Source organism: Taeniopygia guttata, chromosome 30 (genome assembly GCF_048771995.1).
Source record: "Taeniopygia guttata chromosome 30, bTaeGut7.mat, whole genome shotgun sequence".
Taxonomy (NCBI): domain Eukaryota; kingdom Metazoa; phylum Chordata; class Aves; order Passeriformes; family Estrildidae; genus Taeniopygia; species Taeniopygia guttata.
Genome location: NC_133055.1, coordinates 567,113 through 582,683, shown reverse-complemented (window position 1 = coordinate 582,683; position 15,571 = coordinate 567,113). Strand labels below are relative to the sequence as shown.

Sequence of the window (15,571 nt, the reverse complement as noted above, 5' to 3'; positions counted from 1 at the left end):
CCTCTGCAATTCCGGGCGCTTTTCCAGCACCCCGGGGTGCGGGGTGGCACTGGGGGGAGGTGACCGCGCTGTCCCCGCATTGTCCCAGCCCGTTGGGGACATCGCCGGTGTCCCGACATTGTCCCGACATCGCCGGTGTCCCCGCATTGTCCCGACATCGCCGGTGTCCCGACATTGTCCCGATATTGTCCCGACATCGCCGGTGTCCCGATATTGTCCCGACATCGCCGGTGTCCCGACATTGTCCCGACATTGTCCCGACACCGCCGGTGTCCCGACATTGTCCCGACATCGCCGGTGTCCCGACATTGTCCCGATATTGTCCCGACATCGCCGGTGTCCCGATATTGTCCCGACATCGCCGGTGTCCCGACATTGTCCCGACATTGTCCCGACACCGCCGGTGTCCCCGCATTGTCCCGCCCGGTTGGGGACATCGCCGGTGTCCCCGCATTGTCCCGCCCGGTTGGAGACATCGCCGGTGTCCCCGCATTGTCCCGACATCGCCGGTGTCCCCGCATTGTCCCGCCCGGTTGGGGACATCGCCGGTGTCCCGATATTGTCCCGACATTGTCCCGACATCGCCGCTGTCCCCGCATTGTCCCACCCGGTTGGGGACATCGCCGGTGTCCCCGCCCGTCCCCCACCCGGTCCCGTCTGTCGCTGTCGCGTCGCCCACGCGCGGCCGGAGCCGCCCCCGCGGGGAGGGGCTCGGGGAGGGATTTTTTGGGGGGTTTGTGGGGGGTTCGTGAAGCGCCGAGCACCGGGCGGGGGATTTTTGGGGGGTGGGGGGCGGGGTGGGTTTGGCGTGGGCGGGGGGAGGAGCAGCCCCGCGGGACCGGCGGCGCGCGCGGCAGCGGAGGAGCTGCCTTCGGCCTCAGCCGCCTCTTCCTCCTCTTCCCCATCCTCCTCTTCCTCTTCTCCCTTCCCCATCCTCCTCCGCTTCATCCCCCTCCCCATCCTCCTCCGCTTCATCCCCATCATCCTCATCCTCCTCCGCTTCATCCCCCTCCCCATCCTCATCCTCCTCCGCTTCATCCCCCTCCCCATCCTCATCCTCCTCCGCTTCATCCTCATCCTCCTCCTCCCCTTCATCCCCATCCTCTTCCTCCGCTTCATCCCCCTCCTCCTCCTCGTCCGCTTCATCCCCATCCTCCTCCTCCCCTTCCTCCCCCTCCTCCTCCTCCTCCGCTTCATCCCCATCCTCCTCCTCCTCGTCCGCTTCATCCCCCTCCCCATCCTCATCCTCCTCCCCTTCATCCCCATCCTCCTCGTCCGCTTCATCCCCCTCCTCCTCCTCCGCTTCATCCCCCTCCCCATCCTCATCCTCCTCCGCTTCATCCCCATCCTCCTCCTCCTCCCCTTCATCCCCATCCTCCTCCTCCTCGTCCGCTTCATCCCCATCCTCCTCCTCCTCCCCTTCGTCCCCATCCTCCTCCTCCTCCCCTTCATCCCCCTCCTCCTCCTCCTCCGCTTCATCCCCCTCCCCATCCTCCTCCTCCTCCCCTTCATCCCCATCCTCCTCCTCCGCTTCATCCCCATCCTCATCCTCCTCCCCTTCATCCCCATCCTCATCCTCCTCCCCTTCATCCCCCTCCTCCTCCTCCCCTTCATCCCCATCCTCCTCCTCCTCCTCCGCTTCATCCCCCTCCCCATCCTCATCCCCCTCCCCCTCCCCCTCCTCGCCGGCTCCATCCCCGTCCGCTCCATCCTCCTCTTCCTCCCCACCCTCCTCCTCCTCTTCCTCCCCACCCTCCTCCTCCTCCTCCTCTCCCGATGGGCCCCCCCGGCCCGGCCACGCGGCTCCTGCCCCCCCTCGTTCTGGCGCTCGCAGGTAAAGGGGGGAGGGGGCGCTCCAGGCTTGTTTTTTGGGGGGGGGTCCCTCCAAAATGGGGAGGGGGCGTCTCTGAGGATCCCAAAAAACAGCGATCATTAATTGGGGGGGGGGGGTCCCCCTCCAAAATGGGGAGGGGCGTCTCTGAGGATCCCAAAAAACAGCGATCATTAATTGGGGGGGGGTCCCTCCAAAATGGGGGAGGGGCGTCTCTGAGGATCCCAAAAAACAGCGATCATTAATTGGGGGGGGTCCCTCCAAAATGGGGAGGGGGCGTCTCTGAGGATCCCAAAAAACAGCGATCATTAATTGGGGGGGGGTCCCTCCAAAATGGGGAGGGGGCGTCTCTGAGGATCCCAAAAAACAGCGATCATTAATTGGGGGGGGGTCCCTCCAAAATGGGGGAGGGGGCGTCTCTGAGGATCCCAAAACACAGCGATCATTAATTTGGGGGGGGGGGGTCCCTCCAAAATGGGGGAGGGGGCGTCTCTGAGGATCCCAAAAAACAGCGATCATTAATTGGGGGGGGGGTCCCTCCAAAATGGGGAGGGGGCGTCTCTGAGGATCCCAAAAACCAGCGATCATTAATTGGAGGGGGAAGGGAAGTGAGCCCGAAATTTTATTTTTTTTGGGGGGGGGGCACACGAACTTGGGGGACCCCCGGGAGTGGGAGGGGGGGACCCTCAGAGACCCCCCCCAAAACACCGTTTAGTGATGGGGGGGAGCACACAGGGACCCCCACCCAACCCAGTAGCGGGGACCCTAAAAACCGGGGGGGGGGGGGGGGTGACACGCAGGGACCCCCAAAATCCCAGCGACCTTTTGGACTGGGGGGGGTTGGCGACACTCGGGGACACCCCCGGGACCTCGGCAGTTTTTGGGGGGGGGTCTCCGGTCTCTCCCCCCAGCCGGAACTGGGGGGCACTGCCCGTGGTGGGGGTCTCGCAGGGGTCGCCCGGGGCTCCTTCACGGTGGCGGCGTGGCCGCGGGTGGCCGTGGTGGCCTTCGGGGGCTCGGTCAGCGTCAACTGCAGCCGCAGCGCCTGCCCGGGGGGCGACAACGCCACGCTGGGGCTGGAGACCCCCGTGCCCGCGACCCCCGGGCCCGCGGGGCTCCGCTGGCAGAGCTTCAGCCTCCGGAACGTGTCCCGGTGGAGCCCCGGGCCCGTCACCTGCACCGGCCGCTGCGGCGACACCGAGGCCAACGCCAGCACCGGCGTCCTGGTCTACCGTGAGTGCCGGGGGGACACGGCGGGGACACCGAGGGGGACACCGCGGTGGTGGCACCGGTACCGGGGAGGGGACACGGAGGGTGACACCGGTACCGGGTGGAGCTGGAGCCGGTACCGGGGAGGGGACATCGAGGGTGACACCGCGGTGGTGGCACCGGTACCGGGGAGGGGACACGGAGGGTGACACCGTGGTGGTGGCACCAGCTGGGTCCCCAGAGCTGCGGGTACCGGGTGGAGCTGGAACCGGTACCGGGGTGGGACACCGAGGGTGACACCGCGGTGGTGGCACCGGCTGGGCCCCCAGAGCTGCCGGTACCGGTACCGAGGAGGGGACACCGAGGGTGACACCGGTACCGGGTGGAACTGGAGCCGGTACCCGGGTGGAACACCGAGGGTGACACTGTCTCGGTCCCCAGAGCTGCCGGTGCCGGTACCGGGGACACCGAGGGTGACACCGCGCTGGTCTCGGTCCCCAGAGCTGCCGGTACCAAGTGGAACTGGAGCCGGTACCGGGGTGGGGACACGGTGGGGACACCGAGGGTGACACCGCGCTGGTGTCACCGTCTCGGTCCCCAGAGCTGCCGGTACCGGTACCGGGGGTGGGACGCCGAGGGTGACACCACGCTGGTCTCGACCGGTCCGTAGAGCTGCCGGTACCGGGTGGAGCTGGAGCCGGTACCGGGGGTGGGGACACCGAGGGTGACACCGCACTGGTCTCGGTCCCCAGAGCTGCCGGTACCGGGGGAGGGGACACGGTGGGGACACCGAGGGTGACACCGCGGTGGTGGCACCGGCTCGGTCCCCAGAGCTGCCGGTACCGGGTGGAGCTGGAGCCGGTACCGGGGGTGGGGACACCGAGGGTGACACCGCGCTGGTCTCGCTCCCCAGAGCTGCCGGAGCGGGTGGAGCTGGAGCCGGTGGCCCCGGTGGCGGAGGGGGACAGCCGGACCCTGACGTGCCGCGTGCTGGAGGTGGCCCCGCTGCGGAACCTGACGGTGACGCTGCGCCGCGGCACCGAAACGCTGCGCACCGAGAGCTTCGGCGACGCCGAGGGCAGCGCCACCGTGGCCGTGAGCCACCGGCTGACCGCCACCCGCGGGGACCACGGCCAGCGCGTCACCTGCCACGCCGAGCTGTCCCTGCGGCCGCACGGGCCCCTCTTCGCCCGCGCCGCCGTCCCGGTCACGCTCTCGGTGTTCGGTGAGTGGCGGCGGCGGTGGCACCGTCGCGGCTTTGTCCTTCGTTGTCGCCGTCCCCGGTTCTGGGGGTGCGTCACGGTCCCGGTGACGCCGCGTCCCCCCTCCCCGTCCCGGTGTCCCCGCAGCTCTCCCGGAGCCGCCGCAGCTCCGGGTCCCCGCCATCCTCGAGGTTGGCACCGTGACCGCCGCCAGCTGCCGCGTCACCGGCGCCTTCCCGGCCGGCGACATCCGCGTCACCGCCGCGCTGGACCGGGAGCCGCTGAACGTCACGGCGGAGGTGACCGGGGACACGGTGACGGCCAGCACCGAGCTGGCCCCGCGCAGCCCGGGCCCGCGGGAGCTCAGCTGCACGGCCGCGGTGGCCACGGCGGCGCGGACGGCGCGGAGGCGGCTCCACGTTTACCGTAAGGCCACCGGAGGGGCGGCGGGAGGAGCGCGGGGAGCTCCGAACCCCCCGGGATCCACCCGCGGCGCCGTCCCGCAGGATTGCCGGTGCCCGCCCTGGAGCTGAGCCCGGCCCCGGTGGCGGCGGGCGGGGAGGTGACGGTGACGTGCCGCTCCGGTGCCACCGAGCCGCCGGCGGCGCGGCTGCAGCTCCGCGATGCCGACGGCGGCGTCCTGGCCGAGGGGCCGCAGCCGCGGCTGCAGCTCCGGTTGGTGGCTCGGCGCGACGACGACGGGCGGGAATTCCGGTGCCGGGCCAGCCTGGCGGTCGGTGACACGGCGGTGACAAAGGAGGCGGGGGCGCGGCTGGCGGTGCTCTGTGAGGGCCCCTCCCGCCATCCCTCCCGCCATCCCCCAAATCCGTTTTTTAGTCCCCGAAATCCCGAAATTCCCCAATCCCCGAAATCCCGAAATTCCCCAAATCCCTTTTTTTTTATCCCCCGAAATCCCGAAATTCCCCAAATCCCCGAAATCCCCCAAATCCCTTTTTATTCCCCGAAATCCCAAAATTCCCAAATCCCCGAAATCCCGGAATACCCAATCCCCGAAATCCCGGCATTCCCAAATCCCTTTTTATTCCCCGAAATCCCGAAATTCCCCAAATCCCGGCATCCCCCAAATCCCCGAAATCCCGAAATTCCCCAATCCCCGAAATCCCGAAATTCCCCAAATCCCTTTTTATTCCCCGAAATCCCGAAATTCTCAAATCCCCGAAATCCCCCAAATCCCCGAAATCCCGGAATACCCAATCCCCGAAATCCCGAAATTCCCAAATCCCTTTTTATTCCCCGAAATCCCGAAATTCTCAAATCCCCGAAATCCCCCAAATCCCCGAAATCCCAGCATTCCCAAATCCCCGAAATCCGTTTTTTATTCCCCGAAATCCCCGAAATCCCCGAAATCCCAAAATTTCCCAAATCCCCGAAATCCCAGCATTCCCAAATCCCTTTCTTTTTATTCCCCGAAATCCCGACATTCCCCAAATCCCTTTTTTTTTTTATTCTCCCCAACATTTCCCAAATCCCATTTTTTTTTATTCTCCCCCCAGATCTTCCCAAAATCCCTTTTTTTTTGTTTCTCTCGCCAGATCTTCCCGAAATCCTTTTTTTATTTTGTTTTTTTCTCCCCAGATCTTCCCGAAATCTCCTTTTTCTCTCCCCAGATTTCCCCAAATCCCTTTTTTATTTTTGTTCCTCTCCCCAGATCTTCCCCAAATCCCCTTTTTTTTTGTTTTTTTTCACCCCAGATCTTCCCAAAATCCCTTTTTTTGTTCCTCTCCCCAGATCTTCCCAAAATCCCTTTTTTTTAAATTTCTCTCGCCAGATCTCCCCGAAACCCCTTTTTATTTTGTTTTTCCCCCAAATCTCCCCGAAAACCCTTTTTATTTTGTTTTTTTCTCTCCAAATCTTCCCAAAACCCCTTTTTATTTTGTTTTTTTCTCTCCAAATCTTCCCAAAACCCCTTTTTATTTTGTTTTCCCCCCCAAATCTTCCCAAAACCCCTTTTTATTTTGTTTTTTACACCCCAGACCTCCCCAAAACCCCTTTTTTTATTTTGTTTTTTACACCCCAGACCTCCCCAAAACCCCTTTTTTTATTTTGTTTTTTACACCCCAGACCTCCCCAAAACCCCTTTTTTTATTTTGTTTTCCCCCAGACCACCCCGAGATCCCGGCCAGCGGCTGCCCCCCCACCCGCACCTGGCTGCGGGGCTCGCTGGCGGCGCTGTCCTGCCGCGCCACCGGGAACCCCGAGCCCACCGTCACCTGCGGCCGCCGCGGGGGCCCCGCGGGCAGCACCGAGCCCCGGCCGGTGACCCGGGCCCGGGCGGGCACCTACGTGTGCAACGCCACCAACGCGCTGGGCACGCGCAGCCGCCGCGTCACCGTCCGCGTGGAGTGTGAGTGGCACCGGGACGGTACCGGGGATGGCACCGGGGACACACCGGGGAGGTACCGGGAACACACACACCGGGGATGGCACCGGGGATGGTACCGGGGATGCACCGGGGATGGCACCGGGGATGCACCGGGGATGGCACCGGGGATGCACCGGGGATGGCACCGGGGATGGCACCGGGGACACACCGGGGATGGCACCGGGGATGGCACCGGGGATGCACCGGGGACACACTGGGGATGGCACCGGGGACACACCGGGGATGGCACCGGGGACACACCGGGGACGGCACCGGGGATGGCACCGGGGACACACTGGGGATGCACCGGGGACACACCGGGGATGCACTGGGGACGGTACAGGGGACACACCAGGGATGGTACTGGGGACGGTACCGGGGATGGTACCGGGCACGGTACCGGGGATGCACCAGGGACACACCGGGGATGGTACCGGGGATGCACCGGGGATGGCACCGGGAACGGTACCAGGCACGGCACCGGGCACGGTACCGGGGATGGCACCGGGTCCCCGAGGTGGCCGCCGCGGTGACATGTGCCCTCTGTGTGTGTGTCCCCAAAGACGAGCCCACGCTGGCCGAGTCGGGGTGCCCGGCGCACCGGGTCTGGGTGGAGGGCGAGCGGCGGGAGCTGCGGTGCCGCGCCGACGGGGAGCCCGCGCCCAGCACGCGCTGCGCCCGCCACCGGGACACCCGGGATGGTGGCACCCGGGATGGTGGCACCCATGAGAGTGACATCCATGAGAGTGGCACCCATGACAGCGGCACCCATGAGAGTGGCACCCATGATGGTGGCACCCATGATGGTGGCACCCACCACAGTGGGGTCACCCACAACAGTGGCACCCGTGATGGTGGCACCCATGAAGGTGACACCCGTGACAGTGGCACCCACGCCAGTGACACCCACCACGGTGGCACCCACGACAGTGACACCCACAACGGTGGCACCCATGAAGGTGACACCCGTGACAGTGACACCCACAACAATGACACCCACGACAGTGACACCCACCACGGTGACAGCCACAACAATGACACCCACAACAATGACACCCACAACGGTGACACCCACCACGGTGACACCCACGTGGTCACCCGGGCCGACGGTGGCCGCTACGTGTGCCGGGCCACCAACCGGCACGGGGTGGCCGTGAGGAGCGTCCTGGTCACCGTGGAGTGTGAGTGGGACACCGGGGGGACACCGGGGGGACACCGGGGGGGAGGGGACACCGGGGGGACACCGGGGGGGACACCGGGGGGACACCGGGGGGACACCGGGGGGAGGGGACACCGGGAGGGGACACGGGACACCGGGGGGGAGGGGACACCGGGGGAGCAGGGACCGGGTGGTCTCCCGGGGGTGGATCCCGGTGGGGTGGGGGTGGTCTCACGGTGAATCCTGGGAGGGTCACGGGGGTCTCCCGGTGATCTCCCGGGGGTCTCCCGGGGGTCTCCCGGTGATCTCCCGGGGGTCTCCCGGTGATCTCACGGGGGTCTCCCGGGGGTCTCCCGGTGATCTCACGGGGGTCTCCCGGTGATCTCCCGGGGCTCTCCCGCCTCCATCCCCCCACCCCCTCCCGCCGTTTCCAGACCGGCCGAGCCTCGGTGAGCGCGGCTGCCCCGAGCGGCGCCGGTGGCTGGAGGGGAGCCCGGCCGAGCTGCGCTGCGCCGCCACCGGGAACCCCCCGCCCCGCGTCACCTGCGCCAAGCTGGGCGGCGGCCGCGACCCCCCCGACAACGCCACCGAACCGGGAGACCCCCGGGACCCCCCCCGGGCCACCCCCAACGTCACCCGCGCCCACGCGGGCACCTACCGGTGCCGGGCCACCAACGCGCACGGTTCCGCCGTCCGCGACGTCACCGTGGCCGTGGAGTGTGAGCGCGGGCGGCGATTTACCGGGAAAACCGGGGGTTTTTGGGGCAAACCGGGGGTTTGGGGGGCAAACCGGGGATTTTGGGGGGCAAACCGGGGGTTTTTAGGGGGCAAACCGGGGGTTTTGGGGGCAAACCGGGGGTTTTGGGGGGCAAACCAGGGGTCAAACCGGGGATTTGGGGGGCAAACCGGGGGTTTTGGGGGGCAAACCGGGGATTTTGGGGGGCAAACCGGGGGTTTTTAGGGGGCAAACCGGGGGTTTTGGGGGCAAACCGGGGGTTTTGGGGGGCAAACCGGGGGTTTTTGGGGGGGTCAAACCGGGGGTTTTTGGGGCAAACCGGGGGTTTTGGGGGGCAAACCGGGGGTTTTTGGATGGCGCAAACCGGGGGTTTCTGGGGGGCAAACCGGGGGTTTTTGGGGGCAAACCGGGGGTTTTTAGGGGGCAAACCGGGGGTTTTGGGGGGCAAACCGGGGGTTTTTGGATGGCGCAAACCGGGGGTTTCTGGGGGGCAAACCGGGGGTTTTGGGGGGCAAACCGGGGGTTTTTGGATGGCGCAAACCGGGGTTTTTAGGGGGCAAACCGGGGGTTTTGGGGGCAAACCGGGGGTTTTCGGGGCAAACCGGGGGTTTTGCGGGAAAACCGGGGATGTGGGGGGCAAACCGGGGGTTTTGGGAGCAAACCGGGGGTTTCTGGGGGGCAAACCGGGGGTTTTTAGGGGGCAAACCGGGGGTTTTTGGGGGCAAACCGGGGGTTTTGGGGGGAAACCGGGGGTTTTGCGGGAAAACCGGGGGTTTTCGGGGCAAAACGGGTTTTTTTGGGGGTAAACCGGGGGGTTTTGGGGGGCAAACCGGGGATTTTGGGGGCAAACCGGGGGTTTTTAGGGGACAAACCGGGGGTTTTGTGGGGCAAACCGGGGATTTTGCGGGAAAACCGGGGATTTGGGGGAAAACCGGGGGTTTTTGGCGGTAAAACGGGGGTTTTGGGGGCAAACCGGGGGTTTTGCGGGAAAACCGGGGGTTTTTGGGGGGCAAACCGGGGGTTTTTGGGGGCAAACCGGGGATTTTTGGAGGGCAAACCGGGGGATTTTGGGGGCAAACCGGGGGTTTTTGGGGCAAACCGGGGGTTTTCGGGGCAAACCGGGGGTTTTGGAGGGCAAACCGGGGTTTTTGGGGGGAAAACCGGGGGTTTGGGGGGCAAACCGGGGGTTTTTGGGGGCAAACCGGAGATTTTGGGGGCAAACCGGGGTTTTTGGGGGGGCAAACCGGGGATTTTCGGGGCAAACCGGGGGTTTTGGGGGACAAACCGGAGGTTTTTGGGGGGCAAACCGGGGGTTTTTGGGGGCAAACCGGGGGTTTGGGGGGCAAACCGGGGTTTTGGGGGGTAAACCGGGGGTTTTTGGGGGAAAACCGGGGGTTTTTGGGGCGGCTCTCAGCACCGGCCGCTGTCGCCCCGGGAAAACCGGGGATTTTTGGGGGGACAAACCGGGGTTTTTCGGGGCAAACCGGGGGTTTTTGGGGCGGCTCTCAGCACCGGCCGCTGTCGCCCCGGTGCAGACGGCCCCGCCGGTGTCACCGTGCGCGTCCTGCCCTCCGCCAACGTCACCCGCGGCGGCGGTTTCACGGTGGAGTGCGGCGCCGAGGGGCTCCCGGTGCCCACCTACAGCTGGGCGCTGCCCCCCGCCCCCAACCTGCGCCTGGCCGCCGACAACCGCTCGGTCACGGTTACCGGAGCCACCGCGGCCAACCGGGGCCTTTACACCTGCACGGCGAGCAACCGGCACGGCCGGCGGGCCGGGAGCGTCGTGGTGCGGGTGGACGGTGAGACGGGAGAACCGGGAGGGGTTGCGGGGGTCACCGGTCCGGTGTTTGTTACCGGCGGCGTCCCGGTGTTACCGGCGGCGTCCCGGTGTCACCGGCGCCGTCCCGCAGAGAGGCGGCCGGTGGTGCTGGCGGCGCTGGGAGCGCTGGGCGCGGTGGCCGCGCTGGGGTTGGCGGTGGCCGGTGGCCTCTACGTGAAAAGCAGCGCCGGTAAAACCGGAGAGTACAACGTGCGGGACGCCGAGGGATCCTCCGAGGCCGCGCGTCTGCACCGGCACCGCGACACCGGCACCGAAGTGTTCGGGATCCAGCTGCCGCAGCCGTGACCGGCACCGGGACCGGCACCGGGACCGGCACCGGGACCGCTCCTCCCCGGCCCCGGCGGGTTTTGGGGCGGTTTTGGGGCGTTTTTGGGGGGTTTGGGAGTGTGAGGGTGCCGCTGGAGGTGCCCGGTGGTACCGGGACAACAACGGGGAGGATTTTGGCAACCGGATCGCCTGATCGGGACCGGCACCGGCACCGGGACCGTCCCCGGGGGGTTTTGGGGTCCCCAAAGATCCCCCCGCCATCCCTCAGGGGTTTTTGGGGGGTTTTTGGGGGGTACAACACCCAGGACCGAGGGTACCCCCGAGGCCGCGTGTCTGCACCGGCACCGTGACACCGGCACCGGGACCGGCACCGGGACCGGCACCGTTCCTCCCGTGCTGCCCGGAACCCCCAAATCCCCGGCCCCGGCGGGTTTTGGGGTGTTTTTGGGGTGTTTTTGGGGTGTTTTTGGGGTGTGGCAGGGCCCGGATGTTCCTCTGGAGGTGCCCGGTGGTACCGGGACAACAACGGGGAGGATTTTGGCAACCGGATCGCTCAGCCGGGACCGGGACCGGGACCGGGACAGGGACCGGGACCGGGACCATCCCCGTGGGGTTTTGGGGTCCCCAAAGATCCCCCCAGGGTTTTTTGGGGGGATTTGGGAGCCGCCCCGAGCGTGGTCCGGGGGTGGCGGGGACCGGGCCGGTTCCTCCCGGGGCGTGGAGAGACCCCCCCCAAATAAACGGCCCCGGTGTCGGGGGGCGTCACCACCGCGCTGTCCCCGAGTCTGCCCCCTTGGAGCCGCCCCGGTGTCACCGAGCCCCCCCCCGGTGTCACCGAGCTCCTCCCGGTGTCACCGAGCCCCCCCTCCGGTGTCACCGAGCTCCTCCCGGTGTCACCGAGTCCCCCCCCGGTGTCACCGAGCCCCCCACTGGTGTCACCGAGCCCCCCCCGAGCCCCCCCCGGTGTCACCGAGCCCCCCCCGGTGTCACCGAGCCCCCCCCGAGCCCCCCCCGGTGTCACCGAGCCCCCCCCAGAGCCCCCCCGGTGTCACCGAGCCCCCCCCGGTGTCACCGAGCCCCCCCCAGAGCCCCCCCCGGTGTCACCGAACCCCCCCAGAGCCCCTCCCGGTGTCACCGAGCCCCCCTCCCGGTGTCACCGAGCTCCTCCCGGTGTCACCGAGCCCCCCCAGAGCCCCCCCGGTGTCACCGAGCCCCCTCCGGTGTCACCGACCCCCTCCCCGGTGTCACCGAGCCCCCCCCCGGTGTCACCGAGCCGCCCCCCAGTGTCACCGAGCTCCTCCCGGTGTCACCGAGCCCCCCCCGGTGTCACCGAGCCCCCCCCGGTGTCACCGAGCCCCCCCGGTGTCACCGAGCCCCCCCAGAGCCCCTCCCGGTGTCACCGAGCCCCCCCGGGACCCCGAGCAGCACCCAAGGGTGCCCAATTAGCAATCAGTCACTCATTAATGAGCCGAGGCTCCTTCCTCCAATCCGAACCCCGGGATTTTTTGGGGGGCTGGGGGGGGGGGGGGGTGTCGCCCTGTCCCCACCCCCCTCCTGGGGGGGCATTTGGGGGGACCCGAATTGATTTTTGAGGGGGGGTCCCCACTTCCCTGGGGGGTTTGGGGGTGTCAGGGGGGGTTTGGGGGTGTCCCCAGGGGGTTGGGGGGGTTTGGGGGTGTCCCCCAAGGGCTCGGTGGGGTTTGGGGGCTCAGTGGGATTTTGGGGTGTCAGTGCAGTTTTGGGGTGTCAGTGGGGTTTGGGGGTCAGTAGATTTTGGGGTGTCAGTAGATTTGGGGGTGTCAGTAGATTTGGGGGTGTCAGTCAGTAGATTTTGGGGTGTCAGTGCGGTTTCGGGGTGTCAGTAGATTTGGGGGTGTCAGTCAGTAGATTTTGGGGTGTCAGTGGGATTTTGGGGTGTCAGTGGGCGGTCAGTGGGATTTTGGGGTGTCAGTGGGATTTTGGGGTGTCAGTCAGTAGATTTTGGGTGTCAGTGCGGTTTCGGGGTGTCAGTAGATTTTGGGGTGTCAGTAGATTTGGGGGTGTCAGTGGGATTTTGGGGGTGTCAATGCGGTTTCGGGGTGTCAGTCAGTAGATTTGGGGTGTCAGTAGATTTGGGGTGTCAGTGGGATTTTGGGGTGTCAATGAGGTTTCGGGGTGTCAGTGGGGTTTGGGGGTGTCAGTGGGGTGTCAGTGGGGTGTCAGTAGATTTTGGGGTGTCAATGGGATTTTGGGGTGTCAGTGGGATTTTGGGGTGTCAGTAGATTTGGGGTGTCAGTGGGATTTTGGGGTGTCAGTGCGGTTTCGGGGTGTCAATGAGGTTTCGGGGTGTCAGTAGATTTTGGGGGTCAGTGGGATTTTGGGGGTGTCAGTGCGGTTTTGGGGTGTCAGTGGGATTTTGGGGGTGTCAATGAGGTTTCGGGGTGTCAGTGGGATTTTGAGGGTCAGTGAGGTTTCGGGGTGTCAGTGCGGTTTCGGGGTGTCAGTAGATTTTGGGGTGTCAGTGGGGGTCAGTAGATTTTGGGGTGTCAGTGCGGTTTCGGGGTGTCAATGCGGTTTGGGGTGTCAGTGGGATTTTGGGGTGTCAGTCAGTAGATTTGGGGGTGTCAGTGCGGTTTTGGGGTGTCAGTGGGGGGTCAGTGGGATTTTGGGGTGTCAGTGCGGTTTTGGGGGTGTCAGTGGGGTGTCAGTCAGTAGATTTTGGGGGTCAATGAGGTTTCGGGGTGTCAGTCAGTAGATTTTGGGGGTCAGTGCGGTTTTGGGGGTCAGTGCGGTTTCGGGGTGTCAGTGGGGTGTCAGTGGGGTGTCAATAGATTTGGGGTGTCAGTCAGTAGATTTTGGGGTGTCAGTAGATTTTGGGGTGTCAGTGCGGTTTTGGGGTGTCAGTAGATGTGGGGTATCTGTCAGTAGATTTTGGGGTGTCAGTGCGGTTTGGGGGTGTCAGTGGGGTGTCAGTGGGGTGTCAGTGGGGTGTCAGTGCGGTTTCGGGGTGTCAGTGGGGTGTCAGTCAGTAGATTTGGGGTGTCAGTCAGTAGATTTTGGGGTGCCAGTGGGATTTTGGGGTGTCAGTGCGGTTTCGGGGTGTCAGTGGGGGGTCAGTGGGATTTTGGGGTGCCAGTGGGATTTTGGGGTGTCAGTGCGGTTTCGGGGTGTCAGTGGGATGTCAGTCAGTAGGATTTGGGGGTGTCAATGGGATTTTGGGGTGTCAGTGCAGTTTCGGGGTGTCTGTCAGTAGATTTGGGGTGTCAGTGCAGTTTTGGGGGTCAGTGCGGTTTTGGGGTGTCAGTGGGGGGTCAGTGGGGTGTCAGTGGGATGTCAGTGGGATTTTGGGGTGTCAGTAGATTTTGGGGGTGTCCGTAGATTTTGGGGTGTCAGTGCGGTTTCGGGGTGTCAATGCGGTTTCGGGGTGTCAGTGGGGTGTCAGTGGGGTGTCAGTCAGTGGGATTTTGGGGTGTCAGTGCGGTTTTGGGGTGTGCCCGTCCACGTAGAAGTTGCGGCTGAGGCGGGGCAGGCCGATCCGCGCCCCCTCCATGGCGGGGCCGAGGTGCACTTGGCAGCCGAGCCGCGAGTTCTCCCGCAGCAGCGGCGCCTGGTCCAGCAGGTCCTCCTCCCTGCACGGCACCGGGGGGGTTACCGGGGGCTCCCGGTGTACCGGGGGGGTTACCGGGGGGTTACCGGGGGGTTTGGGGGGTCCCTCACCGCTCGTCGGGCGCCGGGAGCCGGCTCAGGTGCGGCTCGCTGATGTAAACGTGGCAGGTGGAGCAGGCCAGGGACGCCTCGCAGGCGCCTGCGGGACCGGGGAGAGACAGCCGGTAAAGCCCCGGTAATACCGGGGGAGCACCGGGAGTACCGGGAGAGAGCCGGTAAAGCCCCGGGAACACCGGGACAGTCCCACGGCAGCGCCGGTAGCAGCCGGAATACCCCCCGGGAACGCCCCGGTAACACCCTCGGGAGCCGCCGTTAGCACCGGGACAGCCCCGGTAACACCCCCGGGAGCGCCGTTAGCACCGGGACAGCTCCCGGGAGCGCCCCGGTAACACCGGGACAGCGCCTGGAAGCGCTGTCAGCACCGAGACCAGCGGCAGCACCAGCCCCGTCCCGGGACCGCTCTGTCGGTACCGGGAGCCTCCCGGAGCCCCGAGCGCGCTTCCCCAGCTCCCGTTCCCGGTCCCCAAGCCCGTTCTCGGTGCCGGTACCGACCCTCCAGCTCCAGCCCGTGCCGCTGCGCCAGGTGCAGCACGTTGTCACCGACTCTGCCGCTGACCGGCACCTCCCGCCCCTTCCGGTCCACGAACACGACGTTAACGCTGCGGAAACCGGGAGGGAAACGCCGCACCGGGCTCAGCACCGGGACTCGCTCCGGTTCCGCCGCTCCGGGAGGGAGTTGCCGGTACTCACACGGCAGCCTCGGGCTGCTCGGCCGCGGCGCCGCCGCCGCTGAGGCTGCGGGAGAAGCCCCGGAGGAGCCGCCGCGTCACGGAGCCGCCGCTCGCCGCCGCCGCCATGGGCGCCGCCATGTTGGGCGTCACGTGACCGCGCCACGTGATCGTCAGCGGGCGGGGAGAGGGGCGTGGCCAGAGGATGAAATGGGCGGAGCCACCGGCGGGAGGGGCGGGGCCTCCGCTGGGCGCGAAAAGCCCGGCCGCGAATTTGGCGGGAAATTGGGAATTTTGGGAGGAAATTGGGGATTTTTGGGAATTTTGAGGGAAAATTGTGGGATTTTGGAAATTTTGTGGGAAATTGGGGAATTTCGGGGGAAAACCGGGGGATTTTGGGAGGAAATTGGGGAATTCTGTGGGGAAATTTGGGAATTTTGGGAGGAAATTGGGAATTTTGGGGGGAAATTGGGGAATTTTGGAGGAAATTTGGCAATTTTGGGAGAAAATTGGGGAAATTTGGGAAGAAATTGGGGAAATTTGTGAGGAAATTGGGAATTTTGGGGGGAAA

General features: G+C 65.7%; 2 protein-coding genes across 2 annotated transcripts; one reads left to right on the top strand and one right to left on the bottom strand.

Annotated features, from left to right (window-relative positions):
- The first annotated feature begins 1,682 nt into the window (after positions 1 to 1,682).
- On the top strand, positions 1,683 to 11,395 carry ICAM5 (intercellular adhesion molecule 5). Its single transcript, XM_072920061.1, has 10 exons — positions 1,683 to 1,834; positions 2,783 to 3,064; positions 3,954 to 4,265; positions 4,390 to 4,668; positions 4,749 to 5,027; positions 6,365 to 6,607; positions 7,189 to 7,806; positions 8,219 to 8,503; positions 10,056 to 10,319; positions 10,431 to 11,395. Exons 1-10 carry the CDS (start codon positions 1,777 to 1,779, stop codon positions 10,643 to 10,645), a joined length of 2,835 nt encoding a protein of 944 aa, XP_072776162.1. The 5' UTR covers positions 1,683 to 1,776; the 3' UTR covers positions 10,646 to 11,395.
- A 674-nt stretch (positions 11,396 to 12,069) lies between these two features.
- On the bottom strand, positions 12,070 to 15,420 carry FDX2 (ferredoxin 2). The gene is made up of 4 exons (XM_030259923.4): positions 15,023 to 15,420; positions 14,825 to 14,931; positions 14,324 to 14,411; positions 12,070 to 14,235 (listed from the first exon to the last, which is right to left on the bottom strand). Exons 1-4 carry the CDS (start codon positions 15,139 to 15,141, stop codon positions 14,079 to 14,081), a joined length of 471 nt encoding a protein of 156 aa, XP_030115783.4. The 5' UTR covers positions 15,142 to 15,420; the 3' UTR covers positions 12,070 to 14,078.
- Positions 15,421 to 15,571: the final 151 nt, after the last annotated feature.